The sequence below is a fragment of the Glycine soja genome, chromosome 7 (genome assembly GCF_004193775.1).
Source record: "Glycine soja cultivar W05 chromosome 7, ASM419377v2, whole genome shotgun sequence".
NCBI classification, from domain to species: domain Eukaryota; kingdom Viridiplantae; phylum Streptophyta; class Magnoliopsida; order Fabales; family Fabaceae; genus Glycine; species Glycine soja.
Genome location: NC_041008.1, coordinates 1,579,622 through 1,597,649, shown reverse-complemented (window position 1 = coordinate 1,597,649; position 18,028 = coordinate 1,579,622). Strand labels below are relative to the sequence as shown.

General features: G+C 34.0%; 2 protein-coding genes across 2 annotated transcripts; both read left to right on the top strand.

Annotated features, from left to right (window-relative positions):
• Nucleotides 1-4,146: 4,146 nt before the first annotated feature.
• Nucleotides 4,147-10,808, top strand: LOC114418021 (mannosyl-oligosaccharide 1,2-alpha-mannosidase MNS1-like). The gene is made up of 14 exons (XM_028383145.1): nt 4,147-4,606; nt 5,093-5,140; nt 5,658-5,843; nt 6,168-6,280; nt 6,707-6,772; nt 6,909-7,080; nt 7,266-7,355; nt 7,678-7,802; nt 7,954-8,019; nt 8,294-8,402; nt 8,505-8,606; nt 9,222-9,302; nt 9,375-9,545; nt 10,101-10,808. Exons 1-14 carry the CDS (start codon nt 4,445-4,447, stop codon nt 10,338-10,340), a joined length of 1,731 nt encoding a protein of 576 aa, XP_028238946.1. The 5' UTR covers nt 4,147-4,444; the 3' UTR covers nt 10,341-10,808.
• Nucleotides 10,809-12,487: 1,679 nt separating this feature from the next.
• Nucleotides 12,488-17,326, top strand: LOC114418019 (metal tolerance protein C4-like). The gene is made up of 13 exons (XM_028383142.1): nt 12,488-12,905; nt 12,978-13,032; nt 13,118-13,250; nt 13,345-13,400; nt 13,731-13,845; nt 13,982-14,039; nt 14,129-14,247; nt 14,673-14,792; nt 14,883-14,984; nt 15,069-15,141; nt 16,186-16,253; nt 16,606-16,666; nt 16,744-17,326. The coding sequence occupies exons 1-13, from the start codon at nt 12,734-12,736 to the stop codon at nt 16,887-16,889; spliced, it is 1,278 nt and encodes a 425-aa protein (XP_028238943.1). The 5' UTR covers nt 12,488-12,733; the 3' UTR covers nt 16,890-17,326.
• Nucleotides 17,327-18,028: the final 702 nt, after the last annotated feature.

Here is an 18,028-nt window from a genome sequence, read left to right as displayed (position 1 = left end):
GCGCTGGAATCCAATTTTAAATTTATTTTAATTTAAAAAATGGGAAATCAGGTTCCGACGTTTTCTATGGTATCTCCTGTTGCCTCCACCTTGTTGATTTCCCTCTCCCCTCCTTTGACGTCTTTTCTTCAATCAAGTTCCTCTTCTTTCGTCCCTTCAATCTCTCACCATGAAACTCCTTTCATTCCTTTCAACCTCAAGCACCACCATCCTTTGATTATGAATTTAATCATTGGAATTAAGTCTCTGCCCCATTGTGTTATGATCAATATCTCGAGACTAGGTATATTACTAGCTGCTAGTGCCATGATTAGGTTCAATTGAGGTGAGTCATGTTTGGCTTTGGTTCCATTATCAGTTTGTTGTAATGTATGAAAAATCATATTTGAATACAATCCCAGTTTGAATCTTCAATGTCATGTATCATGGTATAAACAACGCTATGATTGCCATCAAAACCAGAATTATGAAAGTGCAAGAGAAGGTGACTCGGTCAGGGGCTCTAACCAATGGCTTATGGCGTGATGATAAGTTTCTTCTTACTACGTGTGTCAATCATACTACCGATTTGATGAGTTCTATAGGAATGCACGCTTGGGTGCGACGAGCTTTTGAGGTAACAACTGAGGTGGAGAGCATAGAATGCAAAATTCTGTTTTTTGCTGAAGGATCTTTGCATAAGGAAGTAACTGGTGATCATGAGAATCCAGTTTTGTTTTGTTTTGTTTTGTTGTAGAAGTTTTTGCATGAAGTTTGGATAGAATAAGTTTCAAGAGTGGAATATGGTAGTAGAAGTGTAAAAGGGGAGGTGGTATGAGTAAGACATATCTGTTGAGGCAATAATGGAGTAAATTGTGGTGTTGGTGGGAAGAAAAGTTGAAATGTGATCAAAGTGGGCTAGTTTTTGGAATCACGTGTATATTATTTTCCTCAAGTGAGCCTTATTTTTTTTTTTTTGGCAACAATAGTATGTGTTAGCCGTGTTCACCGGTATGGGTTATCCGCGAATCTGAATTAATCCAAACCGATCCGAACCATTTTTATTAGATCATTTATGTATTTGGGTCAAAATCTAACCGAACTTATCAAAATCATTCATGTACGAGTTGAATCATAAGTTTAGATTTATAGATCTGATCAAAATTAAACAGAACCAATCAAAGTCGGTTAAAATTTTTAGAGTTTTTTTTGTTTGGGACTTCAAGTGTTGAAACTACTAGTGTTGGAACTTATTAGGATATTATTGTTATTTGTTTTACCTTTTTTCATATTTATTTTTCTATCATGTTTATAATATTAATGGATCATGTTTTATTCATTTGTTTAAATAAATTTGGTTTTAACAAATTTAGTTGTAGTAAATCTAGTTGCAATAAATCTTATTACAAAAAATTAATTTATAGAAAATTGTTGTGATTCAAACTATTGTAGTAAATCTCGTTAAATAATATTTTGTTTTAACTTGTATTGGTCTATTTTAAAATATTATGTTAATGTATTAAATGAATCAATTTTACTATTTCCATACATTTGATAATATTGTGATAATTGTATTGGATATTTGGATAATTCATGATATAAGATAGTAATTCTAAGAAAAAAGATTAAATTTAAAACGATAATCAGTTGGTTCGAAATCAAACCGTTCATGAATGGATTGAGTTAGATTTTAAAAAAAATTGTAAAAACCAAATTAAATCAATTAAATTTAATTGGAGTTGGATTTTAAATTTAGGAAACACAATCGCAATCGACCCACACACTCTTACCGTGGTTTCTAGACTTACGGTGTTTCTGTTTTGTCGGGTTTGACAATGTTTATGGCACTTATATTTTCATTAGGGTGTTTGGTTTTTGGACAGAGTTATTTTTTTATATCTTTTTTTACCTTTGTCATTGCTTGTGCCATGTTCATCGTATTAATAAAACTCTTTTGGCAGATTCAAAAAAAAAAAACTATGATAATAATATTTTACATGAGTTCAGATTTTTAAGTCCCGTTAGGTTCAAGAGAGTAAGGGGAAAAAAAAAGATCCATCACAAGCTCATATCTATGTAGTATATATCAAGGCTTAAGTTCATATCTATATAGTATATAGTTATTGCTTAGTAACTTTACCCCTGTCATGCACTTTAAAATGGCTCATTTCTCAATTTTGCAAGTCAATCTTTCTTTGACATTATGTGGCGTAGATATGATCAAAAGCAAGGAATAATGACATTTTGTATCTTTGTGCGGGAGGTCTCAAGAAATAGGAAAGCACACGGGTGGGTATAATGGTATTGATTTTAACTAGTCAATACTAGCATTGTTGGGATTATATTAAGAAATTCAATGAATATCCTTACACAAGTCATCATATCTTTGCATTTGAGGCTTCAACTGGTTCACATCATAACTACTCTTAATATATGTATGCCTTCTTTTTATGTTCTTCTCCACCTCAATAAAGCATATTTAGAATGAATTTCTTTCACTCTTTCTATACCAAGCACAACAAATGAATGCCTACACATAATACTCCGAAATTCAAATAATAGACATTTGCATTTGATACCATGATTGTCTCGGTTAAACACCACAATGAACTTTACTTCTGTTGGTCTATCCCCAAAGATCATATCTTCCACAACTTTGTAAGTGCAAATAGAACCTTTTTGTAGTGTTGATAATGCATGACAATCAGTTGTTGCCCTAAACTTAACTTGAACCTCTTTCAATTTTTCATGAGTATATATTGCCTGAAATTGTCTTTCGATTGGAGACTTTGTATTACAAGACACGGTGATGTTAGAAGATTGAAAACCAGCCTGAAACTCTTTTTATGCTCTATCCTGAAGTCCATTATCATATTGCTTGACAAACTATTCCAATGTAGTTGATTGGTGGACATACCCATCAAAGAAAGCATGAATACTCTCATTGCATTGGGTAGTTGACATTCTTGCCCAAAAGTGATGCTTCAAAAATATTGGTACCCACCGATTTCGTTCAACATACAAACCACTAAGCCACTTACTCTCTTATAAATTAAAATCAACAATAAGCTTTTCCCATTTTCCCTCGAATTCAGTTTGTGTGAATGTATCATAAATTGCAGCATGTAAATGATGAATAACGGAAAATATTCATTATGCCTAGAAAACTTTTGGGGTACTTTCTTCATTACATGCCACAGGCACCATTTATGACGTGTTGTGAGAAACATTATTTCAATTGCATTTTTCATATCATAACATTGATCAGTTATAATTGCTTGGGAGAAATGCCTGACATGCATCGCAACCAAGATTTAAATAACCACATAAAAGATTTTGTGTCTTTTCTAGATAGTAACCCACATCCAAGTAGCACCCCCTGAACATCATGATTAACCCCAACAAAAGTAGCAGATGACATATCACATTTATCTGTAAGATAGGTTGTATCAAATGTAATCACATCACCAAATGATGCGTAAGTTGTTCTACTTCTTGCATCTACCCAAAACACATTTCTAATATGAAAGTTATGATTCAAATCAATGTCATAGAAAAAGTCACTATTTTTCTCTTGCATTCTAGCAAAATATCCCTTAAGTGCCTCACCATCACCACCTTTGCCAATTACACATCTTTCCTTTGCAATATAGTTCCTAGCATCTCTCTTAGTAAAAGGTAAGTTTTCATACCCTCCAACATTAGTGACTTGAACAACCTTCCTTTGTTTGGACTAATATCATGAGAATGATCCAGAACAATCTTAGTTATGTGGTACAAATCATCATACTTCAAACAAACAGTAACATTAAACAAAGGACACTTTAGGAAAATTTTGACTTCTATCACCTTATTTAATAATATCAATAAAAAATATCTTTTAATTGACTGAGGCTATATGTTGAATAAAATTTTATTTTTTAAACGAAGGACACTTTAGGAAAATATTTTTTAAAAAAATATATTAGTAAAATTAAACAATAGTATTCACTAAATTATTTATTTAGTGATAAAATGATAAGGTGGTTTTGGTAATTAGAAAGAGTGTTATAGGATGTTTTATTTATTTATTTTGTGTTGAATATTCATTGTTTTTCAAAGGAATTGACTTGAATTTAGCAAATGGGACCCATGCCGTGGAGAATTGAAGTCTCGGCTTCCTCTCCCTCTCTCAACTTGTTCAGTTTGCAAAACAGTTTGACTTGACTTGCTATTATCCATTCCATCTCCAACTTCATCTACTTCTTCATAGCCATATATAGTTTTAATTTTAACGCGTTTTTTAATTAGCCAAACGAATCTTCTTATAAACCCTCAAACCTCTTGGGTTGTTCGCATTCCGACAAACAAATACGTAGATTTGAAGGAACGAAGGACCGGCCGTTTTGTTTATTAAGAATAAGAATTTGTTGGTTTGCAACGAAACAGGACAAGGTTGGTCTTAAGCTTAGATCTTTGTTTGGAAATGGCGAGAGGGAGCAGATCAGTGACTAGCAGCAGCAAATGGAGGTACTGCAACCCCTCCTATTACCTGAAGCGCCCAAAGCGTCTTGCTCTGCTCTTCATCGTTTTCGTTGGCGTCTCTTTCATTGTCTGGGACCGTCAAACTCTCGTCAGAGAGCACCAGGTATATCTTACTTACCCTTCTGCTCTGCCAACTTCGAGATTTCGATCTGTGATTCTTTTGTTCTTTTCCCTCCAGTGATGTGGGGATCATTTTGCCACTACTTGTACGGAAATTCTGTGTTGTTGTGTTTTGAGATCGATCGAGATTGTTGTTGTTGTTGATTACTTATGATGACCGTCTTCAATTTGTATATAGCAAAGAAATCTATGTGGGACACTGCCATACTGTCTGTCTGACATCTTATATTGATCTAAGTAGATGCAAGCTTTCATATTTAATTCCTGCATAACTTGCAACTAGGAATTACTGTTAGTTATAGAATACTGTAATGACAGATGGTGATTATTTGGCATAACTAGGATCTGCTGTTTTGACTTGATTTTAGTTTACAGCTTTGTTTTCAGTGTAATTTTCTTTGTAAAGCGAGGATGATATTTTTTATTTTTGGATTTTTGGTATTATAACTTATCTGTCTGCTAAATACAGGTTGAAATTTCTGAGCTGCGGAAAGAAGTGACTGGTTTGCAAAATTTGGTAAGAGACTATCAAATGCTTTAATCTTTTGGGTGTGCTGCTTCTTCTTCTGCTGCTGCATCTAGTCCAGTCTTTAGTTCTCAGGAAGCATTTCATTTTATTTTGCAAAGAATAAACACAAGCAATGAGTTAGGCTGTGCATATCTTGCATTTCCTACATGAATCCTGCTTCAATCTGATAAGAACCTTGGGAAAACCTCACCACAATAGCTAACTTTTGTAGTTGGAGATCCCAAGGCCTTATAGACCCCACACTAGATTCCCATTCTTCCATTGTGGTACTCAAGTCCCATAACTTGCAATCCGATCCTAACAAAATCCTCCGGTGTGAATGTGAATTATCATTCCGCATTCAATATTGCATAAAGCTAAATCCTCACCTCTGGCTGTTAGCTAGTAAATCCTTTCATTGCAGCTGTTTTACGGACAATGGTTCTTATTTGATGAATGCAATATTGTGTTATGAAACCTTTTTTCACTAATCTTCTTGGGAGCTAAGCAATTAGATTTCTTTCAGTTGGACGATTTAAATAACAAACAAGGTGGTACCTCTGGGAAGACTGACTTGAGAAAAGCTACCAAGACCAGTAAAGAGGTCCTAGATGATCCGATTGATATCGAGAGGAGGGAAAAAGTAAAAGAAGCAATGCTTCATGCTTGGGGATCTTATGAGAAGTATGCATGGGGCCAAGATGAACTTCAGGTATGGTGAATCTCTATTATGAACCCATCAACCTATCACCACTTTTTATTTAATGATAGTTTTTATAGGTATTTTCCATTGTGGGTTCTGTATGTCTAAAGTTTCTGTTCTAAGGCCACAAGTTCAGCTTCTTTCCCTAGATGTAAATATTATGTAGTTATAAAGAAGATACGAATGTGTCCTTGTACTAAATTCATGATGTCATGTTCTTAAATAATGCATAATAAAATATTGGTTTCTTTCTCCTAAAAATAATTATTTTATTTGTTCTTTAAATTTACATTTTTTAAAAATTAATCGTTATTTTTTTTTTGGTGCTACCAGCCACAATCAAAGAATGGTGTCAATAGCTTTGGAGGTCTTGGAGCAACTTTAATAGATTCTCTTGATACGCTATATATTATGGGTCTCAATGAACAGTTTCAGAAAGCACGAGAGTGAGCGTAACTCTTGACTCTATAATATGAACATGTGATCTTGTTCTTTTTTTGCTTCACTCATTTCTCCATATATGTTTGGAATCAATAATGGTGAGGTTGTTTCTAGAACAACAAAGGTTGTTTCTAAAGTTATATTCGGCAAAGATACTTTCATTTAGAGTAGAAAATTCACTTTATATTGTTTTCTATTTTTCTCTTTCAATTTTAATGCTCTACCATGGGCAACTTCATGCTGATTTAATGTTTGATTCCGGATACATATTTATTGCTCCTACTCACTCTTCATTGCTGATTTTTTCTGAATTGAGACACAGTAGTTATTTATATTTGTTTCAGTTGCTTGCTGTATTCATCTGTTTAATTGTGATACCCTGGGTTATGCTTTGTTGCATTCCTTGTCATAATAAGAAATTGCTCTGACAGATGGGTTGCAAACTCTTTGGATTTTAACAAGGATTATGAAGCAAGTGTTTTTGAGACAACCATAAGGTTACTTTATAAAGTTTACTTTGCAGTTGAAGTCCCTTCCCCATTTACAAAATTATATTTTTGAGCTCATGTGTTAGACAACTGATATTGTTTTTTTAATCTTTTTCTTTGTTGGTCGATTTCCACCAAAATCCAGAGTAGTAGGTGGTCTTCTTAGTGCATATGATCTTTCAGGGGACAAAGTTTTCCTCAACAAAGCAATAGAAATTGCAGACAGATTATTGCCTGCATGGAATACGCCTACAGGAATTCCTTACAACATCATTAATTTGTCACATGGACGAGCACACAACCCTAGTTGGACTGGGGTAAATTATAGAATTCTGTTAATGCATTTCAGTCTTACTTAACAGTAGGAGATTTGGGATATTACTTAAATGGGTTGTAGTCCTTGATTTTAACTACCTGGCATTGTTTACATTTTTATTACCCTTAGAGTCAGAGATATGGCTTTAATGGGTTTATATAATCCTTGTGTTTTTATTTTGTTAAGGGTGAGAGTATCTTGGCAGATTCTGGCACTGAACAACTGGAATTCATTGTTCTATCCCAAAGGACTGGAGACCCGAAGTATCAGCAGAAGGTTTTTAACTTTGATTCTACATGCTCTATTTTCAAAGGGACGAGTTGGGTTGGGGTGGTAACATTTATGTTGGTAAAAAATCAGATATAATTACAGGCAAGCATTGCAGTGCTGGTGCCCTTTACGTGTTAAATATGCTTAATTAATGCCAGGCTGTTTGTACCACTACTACTAGCCTTATTTGTACTTTGTGGGGCTTGACTGTATATTTTAATCACATAGCTTAGGGCATCAGTTACTTGCTTATGCCAGTACTTGTATATTGCTTGTGCATGCAAATTTTCTAGCAATACACTCATTGGTTTGCACCATGCTATTTCAGGTGGAAAATGTAATAGCCCAGCTAAATAAAACATTTCCTGATGATGGATTACTTCCCATCTACATTAATCCTCATAGTGGGGCAGCAGGCTACTCTCCCATCACATTTGGGGCCATGGGTGATAGGTATTAACACAATTTACCAGCCATCTTTTGCATGATATAATCATCACAAACTTCTGCATTGATTAATATGAACTGGATATTGTTAAATTCTAATAATTTTATCTGTATTTGTTGATTTGGTATGTTGGGGATTGACACAATCTTGTTGCAGTTTTTATGAGTACTTGCTCAAAGTTTGGATACAAGGGAATAAGACTTCAGCCGTAAAACATTATAGGTGAGAATAATGCACCAACTTTATCACATTTTATGCCCTTTGGATTGATATGTTATGGATGAATTCATAATGATATCCATGTCGTTGTAGTAGACAGTAGGGGCTAAAATCTAATTTTAATTCCTTGGATTGATGAGAGAATTTGTATGTTAATCTTTAAAATTTTATGGTTAAAGACATTTCAATTTTCCTTTCACATAAAATATTGAATAAGTGTAAATGTTTTTTAACCTTTTCTTTTTCCATCCATTTCTTTTTGGAATCTTGAAAACAGAGATATGTGGGAGAAATCAATGAAAGGTCTATCAAGTTTGATTAGGAGATCAACACCATCTTCATTTGCTTATATATGTGAGAAGAATGGAGGATCTCTAACAGACAAAGTATGATATTGCACTTACAATATTTGTATTGTCATATTTAGTATTTTACCATATGATGTTCTGAGTGTTGGTATAATTTTTCATTCGACTGAGTACCTACAGATGGATGAACTAGCATGCTTTGCTCCAGGGATGATTGCTTTGGGATCATTTGGTTACAGTGCTGATGATGATTCACAGAAGTTTCTGTCACTTGCAGAAGAGGTATATTTTGATAGCCTATTTAATTTAATAAACCCTTTTGTGCTTGTTCTGTTGACTGACTGAGTTTTGATCTTGATCTGTTAATTTACTCAAGGTTTTCACCTCAATATAAGTTTATTAATCTTTTTCCTGATTAGGAATTGTTAAGCTGCTTGGATTCAAATCATGATGTTATCAATTTCATTTATATTATTATATATTATGCTCTCGGGTAAATTACGCCTGGTGAGATAAGGCTTTGTTATTGTTGTTGTTGTTGCTCTCGGGTAAATTAGCATGCATTTCTAAAGCTTATTTTAAAGTGTTGAGAGGGGTGGATGTTTCTATCTATGTTTTCTTTCAGGAAACCTGTCCCCCCTTTCTTTTTGCAAGAAATTTATCATTGGTTTAAAACAGAGAATGTGTTGAGCTATAAGTCTATAACTAAGAATTTTGTTGTCATTCATATAATTATCCAATGTTAGTGGAAGTAGTGGCTGTGTGTGATGTTTTAATATGGAGTCAACCTATAGGGAATCACACTGTGCATTCCTTCTCCAGTGCATGTGGATATTTATGGTGCAATGATATTGATATTATGAGGTAATCACTGAAGATATGTACCTTTCTTTGCAGCTTGCTTGGACATGTTATAACTTCTACCAATCAACTCCAACAAAATTGGCTGGGGAGAACTATTTCTTTCATTCTGGGCAGGTTAGTTATTAGTTTATTTGTGCTGTGCAATTTGAAAATTGTGTAATCTGAAATTTATTTTTGAACTTTAAGGACATGAGTGTGGGTACATCATGGAACATACTGAGGCCAGAGACAGTTGAGTCCCTCTTTTACCTTTGGCGTCTAACTGGCAACAAAACGTACCAAGAATGGGGTTGGAATATATTTCAAGCTTTTGAGAAGAACTCCCGGATAGAGTCAGGCTATGTTGGACTGAAGGATGTAAGCAAACCTCAATTTCACATCTAATAATGTGTTTTTGTTTACATTATTATTGTTTCTGTGTAAAGTACATCCTATCAAAAGTTAGATCATTTGTTCTGGTTCTTTAAAGAAAGACTTTATTGAATTAAGTACTTCGATAGATTATATAGAGGCGTTCTATGTGTGCCTTTTCTCAATTGAATGCTTAACTTATTTTCATAGGCTTTAGGTATTGAAAAAAATGTTGTTTTTAGGTTTTGCAGTTATAGTCTAGTCTGATAATTTGGAGGTTTTGGAATGTGAGGTATAAGCCATACTCGTAAGCAGGAGACTATTGACTTTTACTATTCATGGACAATCTACTTGGTCTTGCCTACTTTTGTTTGATGAATATTTGGCTTTATATTATTCGATCAATGGAATTGTTGGCATGGGCCATATCTTCTTACTCTTAATTTTCTGGCAATTTTCTTTCTTGCTTCTTTTGATATTTATCTAATGCTGGACAACCATTTAGTATCTCAAGCTACTATTCTGCCTACTCATGTATTATAACTTGTTCACATTTCTCAGGTTAATAGTGGAGTCAAAGACAACATGATGCAAAGCTTCTTTCTTGCGGAGACCCTGAAGTATTTTTATCTTCTCTTCTCACCTTCTTCTGTCATCCCATTAGATGAATGGGTATTCAACACAGAAGCCCACCCTCTGAGGATTGTGACCAGACACGAAGAGGGACTTGTTAAGAATTTAAATGAGAAGCAAAAACCTTTTTCTAGAATAGGTGGCAGGAAGGAAGGAAGGTCAGGTTAGATATCCATTCTTCTCTACCATTGCTGACCGAACCCCTTTTACCAAAATTAAAGAAGAGCAGTTTGTTCCACTATGGAGCTTGTAAGATGTCAGCATTTCCTCATTGCGAGGGGTAAGGGGTTCATTCAGCCACAGATGTCAGCATTTCAAATAGTTCTTGACTGAAGTTCTTAAAATGGTTTTATTCAAGGTGACCTGACCTTTTGTTGATGAATGACCCTTTTGAAATTCACGGCTAATAGGTTGTTGTCCTTTTTTTTTTTTTTTCTGGAACCAAATATTTTCAGAGCATTATACAACTGAGGCCTGTATCTGCGCATTGAATAGAAGATAATCCCTGCTTAACAATTTTCTTTATAGTGCTTTTACTTATTACGGAATTTTATGGAGCGCGAGGTAGTGTTGTACACTTGTGTTGTTTCTTTGATGAAATTTGCTATGGCACTATAGGTGGTTCTCTGTGTTCAACCATTCTCCGATTTTTTTTCAGTATTCATTTTTTTTGTTCAGTTGTTGGATCAGATCGAAGAAGAAACATTCAAAGTTGATTTAAATGACTTAGTCGCGAGGGAGTTATAAAGGGGTGATGTTTGATTGGTTTGCAGGATGTTAAATTTCTGTTTTGTTATTTTTGGAGAAATTGATTAAACGACCTGAAAGCTAAACAACTTGAGTAATACAATTATAAAAAAGTTTAAATGTGATTGCATAACAGAAAAAAGTGTCAATCTCATGGATGATGGATCATTTCGTATGGGACCATTTCTGTTGTCAAAGCCGTGAACATGGTTAATATCACTTCTATTTTTATTTTTATAGAAACATGGTTAGTATCACTTTGAAATCATGTTTGCCCACTAATACTGATATTTGGAAGAATTTACTATGCAACTACTACTAGGCGATCACTTTTGCAGAGAATTAAATATATAGAACACAAATATATTACAAGAGTCTTGAAAAGACATTTTTATCTGTACAAAAGTTAAGAGTAAATTACACTTTTGAATGTGTGACGCTTACATGTACTTTATTTTAAGATTATGTTCTACTCCCTCCTTAAATATTGATGTGCACCTCATTGTTTTTTATATTTTAATATAAGCAAGTTTCTTGTCCCCCTCTCTCTTATTCTTATTAGCATTGTCAGTAACTAGCTTGGATTTATAGTATAAATTTTGGAATTTTGCAAAATGAAATGATTTTGGGATTTGATTTTTCTAAAGCCTATAAAGTAGAAAATGTAAGGACATATATACCCTTGATTTTAAAAGAGTGAGGAGAACATTAATATTTTGGTAAAGAAAGATTTAGGGGAGGAGTGTCTCAATCTAAGGCTCGAATCATTTATGGATTAAATAACACCTACGAAATAACTTATATTGACATCATCCCTATGAGACAAATTGAAACTCAAACTTGTGATATGTTAGATGAGAGACATTTGAAATTTGAAATAATACACATTTGATAATTGTTGTAGACATTTTTATTTTTTTTAGTTATATGTGACTTTTTAGTTATATGTGACGAGTCTTAATATTTTTTTAGTTTTTTACAAGGATGACATTATCTGAAATTTGGTAATTGTTGTATATATTTTTAAATAATAAACATTTTTCATATTTTAATTTACTTTAAATAACTTATAAACTTAAAAAAATAGAAAATAAATTTTTTAATTTTATTCTCACTTAAAAAAATTATTAAACAAATGGGATGCCATAAATAGATTCATATTATAATTTTTAATAATTTTATATTATAAAGAAGTATTGTTTGATGAGACTCAAAGGAAAGCAAGTGTGATAGAAATGTTAAGGATCCCTAACCTTAAGAAGGTAAGAACAGAATTCTAGTAAGTTAGGGAGAATAAAAGAAAAAAGGAAAACAAGAGTTTATAAGTTGAATCATTACTTAGAATAGCATTTGCAAAACTATACAAAGTTATTTTGATTAAAAAGGTTTTTAAATTGGTTAAAAAGCTAACATAATCTTTGACTTGAGACCTAGAATGATAAATCAATGTTCTCCCACCCAAAAGAAGCATTCAAATAAGACAAATGTAATTTGCATAATAGTAAATAAAAAATTGGTGAGACCCTAAAATTGATTATTAGTATTGAAGTAAACCAAAGGGGAACACAGTAAGTGAAGAAGCAATTTGGTTAATGATGTGCAAAGCTTACCCCAAAAAACATAGAAAAAGAGAAAAAGGATGTGCTTGTATGTCGGTTTCAGAGTTTGAGAGAAGAGGGTGGGGGCAGGAATTGTGTTCCTTCTTCTCTTTTGACCTTACAGTGGATATCATATTCATATGGTAGCTTAAAGCCCTAGGTATAGCTAGTTTGATTTTGACTCTGACGCTGGGTTTCATAAACAATTTAGAATTAATGCGAACATCCTATAATCTTGTTCTCTTTCGCTCTCGCCTCCGCCGCTCTCACCATTTCCAAGCTTATCGGTCCCTCTCCGTCGCATTCCTCAAACCAGACCACCATCCACCAGCTATCATTCCCTCACATTCACTGTTCCTTCTTCACGGCTTCAATGCTCATCATCGCAGTGCGTACTTCTCTTTTTTACTTTTCTTATTATGCTTATCTTATCTTATTCTTCCACCTCTTTCTCTTCTAGGTTTCTTTACCAGGGCTAAGCCAGCAACCAACATTGAATTCAACGATCGCCACAGGTCTCTTTTATTTTTCATTTAATGCTTCCGCAACGCAATCTTTTCCGTTTCCCTGCCCCTGATTCTTTTCCTCAATGTATTGTAGTCAGCGAGCTGTTAAAACTGCCTTGTGGTGTAACTTTCTTGTTTTTTCACTCAAGTTTGGAGTATGGTTAGCTTCCTCTAGTCATGTTATGTTAGCTGAAGTCGTCCACTCCGTCGCCGATTTTGCAAACCAGGTACATTTTTAGTTCGTTAGCTTACTTCATCCTTTTCTTCTGAAACTTAGGCCTAAACGACAAACTGATGTGTGCTGCATAACTTTTTTTTTAGGCGCTACTTGCTTATGGTTTATCTAGCTCGAGGCGTGCACCAGATGCTATTCATCCGTGAGTCTTGATTATGTTTCTCACCCCTGCTTCCCTATTGTTTGTTATGTACTCGATATGGAGCTGATTTTTAAATCTCGAATGTTGAACATGTATGATTCGGGATCTATTGTGCATATAATGATGCATGGCTGGCTTTTGAGTTTTGAATGTAATTTCTGTGAATAGTGCTCCAATCACTAATTGTGCACTAGACTCAATATATGATAATAGTTTGTTATGGCATCCATTTCTATTTCATGGGATGAACTGAGATATTGCTTTTGTGTTTGTATGACTTTGGAGTTTAACTGGTGTGTTAAAATGGCAATGTGTCTTCTTTTTCTACAGCTATGGCTATTCCAAGGAAAGATTTGTTTGGTCCTTGATATCTGCTGTTGGGATCTTTTGTCTTGGTTCTGGTGCCACCGTTGTTAATGGAGTACAGAACTTGTGGATTGCACAGGTATTTAACCAAATTGGATATTTGAAATCAAAATATTTAACTTCTTTCATCTTATGTTTTTGTCAGTTTGCTTATTTTATTCTTCTGCGAATTTTCTCTTATTCAAGTTATTGACTTTTGAGACTTTCCTTTTCAGCCCCCTGAGAATATGCAGTATGCAGCTTTGGTGATATGCGGTTCATTCATCATTGAAGGTATTGCTGTCGGCATTTCAGTCTGGATGCAGTCTATTATCCTTTGTCTATTTCCATCCTTTCCTTCTTCAATGAGCATTTTCTGTTAGGTGCTTCTCTTATTGTTGCCATACAAGCTGTCAAGAAAGGTGCAGCTGCGGAGGGAATGAAATTAAGAGACTATATTTGGCGAGGCCATGATCCTACATCTGTTGCTGTGATGACGGAGGTGGCAATTTGTTGCCTTTATCTTTAGTTCCCAAACATGTTACGGTTTATTTGGTTTAAACAAGCATTGCTGATGCATGGTGGGGGGGATAATTTAGAAATAAGAGTTCTGGATAGAATGAATTACTTATCAGTTATTACTGCTGCATTTTTCATCAGAAACAGTTATTTTGAAGCTAGGTATGTTTTGTAGTTATTTAACTAGATGAAACTTCAACTTATATGCTCCCCATCGGCCATGGTAAAGATATGTATTTTTGTTGTCATTTTGCTTAAAATTTGCTTTGTTAAGAGGAGTTGCATAATTGTCTCTTTAATGGGCTATGGAACATGACCCTATCTTTCTATTTCATTTATAAACCCGTAAGTAACGAATTGAGATTTTGTCTTGTTGTTCGTTCTCATATATGGTAGCAAAATATGCAGGATGGTGCTGCAGTCACTGGTCTTGTTATTGCTGGGGCATCATTGGTTGCAGTGAACGTTACTGGAAATGCCATTTATGATCCCATAGGTTCAATTGTAGTCGGCAACTTACTTGGAATGGTAAAGAGGGTTCAGAAGACAGCAAAAATTCCCCAGGCATTTGAAGTGATATCTATTTTATTTTAATTCCATTCTGAATTAACCATGCAGGTAGCTATATTTCTTATCCAGAGAAACCGGCATGCTTTGATTGGTAGAGCTATGGATGACCATGATATGGAGAAAGTACTTCAGTTTTTGAAAAAAGACCCGGTACAAGCTTTTTGCTAGTTTCTATGGAAATCACATAATAACTTTATTGCCATTCATTTGACTAAGGTAATTTTTGTGCTTTAGGTTGTAGATTCCCTCTATGATTGCAAAAGTGAAGTTATTGGGCCTGGATTCTTCAGATTTAAGGCAGAAATAGGTTACCTTTCTCATCTTTGTTACTATTCTTTGTGTAATTTAGGTTGCGAATATAATTCTGAAATTTGTCTTTATATAAAATATGTCCCATTTGTTTGTGCTTTTTGTAAAAAGAAAAAGCACTTTTTTAATTCAACAATACGTTGAAAAATATACATTTTTTTAGAAACTATTTATCATGCTTGGTCTTGACAGTTATTGACATGAAGACTGTTTGAATTGATGGAAGAGGATGTAATAAAAGGAAATGAAATATAGTGGTATTATGTGCCATTGCTTGGGTTGGTAAAATGAAGATGGAATATAATAGTACCTTCATCTTTGTTTCCTCTTAATTTGGAAGGAATGAGATGGAATTGAAACTTTGTTTCATCATTCCGTCATAAAATATCCAAAATCCCTACCATGGAATGGAGGTTTTTTCCATTATGTTCTATTCTACTCCATTGAATCCATTTCATCCCTTCTCTCTGTATCAATCCAAAGATAGCCAGAAGGTCTTATTTTATTTCAATAATCTTCTTGATCCTGTTATATATTAAATCCTACTATCAATATGGTTCACTATATTTTTCGTCACCATTTTTTGGTTATTTGAAACATGCTATCCTTTTCGGGTTTCAACTTATATTGCATACTATTTCCATGCTCTCAATGTTTCTATCATGCTATCTATTAGAATTAGTACTCAGAAGTCAGAACAGTAGGATAAGGATATGTTTCATTAAACTTTGATGGGGAAAAAAAGCTTTTATGATATAGCTATCTTTGAAGCTACTCTTTCTATTTATGAGAAAAACATTAAAACTGTGCCTTTGAGGATTTTTTTCTGTACCCCAAAACTAGTCTAATTATCATATTTTTAAATTAAAAAATGTTTTATTACTTTTAAAATAAATATCACAAACAAACAGACTTGAAGTTGGAGATTTCTATATAATAAATTCAAATTCCACTGTCTACAGTACAGCCATAAACATGTCGAATTCAGATAATGGTAACAATTAAGCATGATGGTGTTAAGCTGATCATTCTAATGAAACAGATTTTAATGGAGAGAAGGTGGTGCAAAATTATCTTAAAAGGACTGGACGTGAAGAGTGGGCAAGACAGGTAGATACGCTTTTATAATGTTCATGTAATACCTCTGATAATATGCTGCTGTTAGTTAGTATTATTCACTTACTGCTGCTTTTGATTACATGCTAGCAAAACAGGAATGCATTGCACTTGTCTAAAATATGTGCATTTGCAATTACCCTACATGAAATTATCATAGGGCCTTAGTTTACATTTAAAAGAATAATATATTCCGGCTCCTTGGGCATGACTAGTGTAGTTTACGTGTCGATCGGCTTTCCTGATCATTTAACAAAAGTTATATTGCGCTGCTATATGAAACTTTCATAACGACTAAGTTGATTTAGTACCGCACCTCTTGTCTCTTGACTTGTTTTATTTGCAGTTTCGTGAAGCTGCTAAGCAGAAGGATGATACTGCCCTGATGAAGATTATGTCAAATTACGGTATGCTATAGTAAACTGGATCCCTTGTAGTCTTACTGATTAAGTAATTGCATGCTTACCATTTTAAGATGTGACAGGTGAGGAAGTAGTTACAGCTTTAGGAAGTGAAGTAGATAGGTTAGAGAAGGAGATCCAGAATCTCGTTCCTGGTATTCGGCATGTTGATATTGAAGCCCACAATCCTCCAACAGAGGCGACCTTGTCAAGTGAAAGTTTTAAATAAATTCGACACCCTCTTCACATTCATTTATATTATCAAAGCATTTATGAAAAATTGATTTGGCTTTATCCAGTATCACGAGTTCTGAAGGAAATACGAAGTTGAGTTACATGCCTCGGGTTGAGTTGACCCTGGACAGCTCTTGATACATTAGTACTCATGTTTTCCTCTTCACTGAAACGTGACATCTGAGCGACCTCGAGTGTGAAAGACTACAAGGCACATATATATATATATATATATATATTGAACAGTGCTACGATGCTAAGCTCGATGAATAATTAGAAGTGGTAACTTTTTCTGTGTCCTGCAGTTACTGTTACTTGAGGTCAGTATCATAGTTCCATTTAATTGAGGAATGTTATGAACGCATTCTTTAATATATTGTTTTTGACACTGAAATCTATTCTGGCTTTAAAATCATGCATTTAACTGTTTAATGAATCTTATAATTGGTGAGTCTTAGTTAATAATAAAGGATGTATTACGAATTGTGGTAGATAAAGTCGATTACATGAAATTTCATGAAATTTCAATTGCCGCTGCCGAATGGTAGCCTGGCCTTTGCTTTAGATAGAGTATTAATCAACCATGAGATTGCCTATTGACAGTATGAAATTATTTTTATTCCTACCAAACAACTTTTTTTCACCTCATTCTTCTTTCCTTTTCTCACTAATTCTCTTCCAAATTTTTTTCCTTCTTTCCTAGGAACCAAACACGTAATGTAATTGGCAATTTGGCACCATAATTGCATCACCATAAAATCGCTGCACTCTCGAGTCTCGAGTGGTGCCTTAATTACGCTCATTTTTATATAAATCACAAAATCGTTCGAGTAAACTCGTTTTAAAATTTCAATTAAAGACCTGTGAAATGAAAAAACAAGCTTCGTTTGAAAGGAAAAAAAATAACTTCGCTATTAACAACTGGACAAAACCATGGCCATATACCAAAGCATAAATTATACATAATTTCGTGTTGCTATATGAGGAGCTGCACCCGCATAGAAGAGACTTGGATGACTTTACATTGGCTAAAATTAGTGGGGAAAATAATCATTTTAATTACGACACAAAATAACGTTGTAAAAAAGTGGTATACCAAAACTGAACCTTTGCGAATACACATCAAACCAGTAA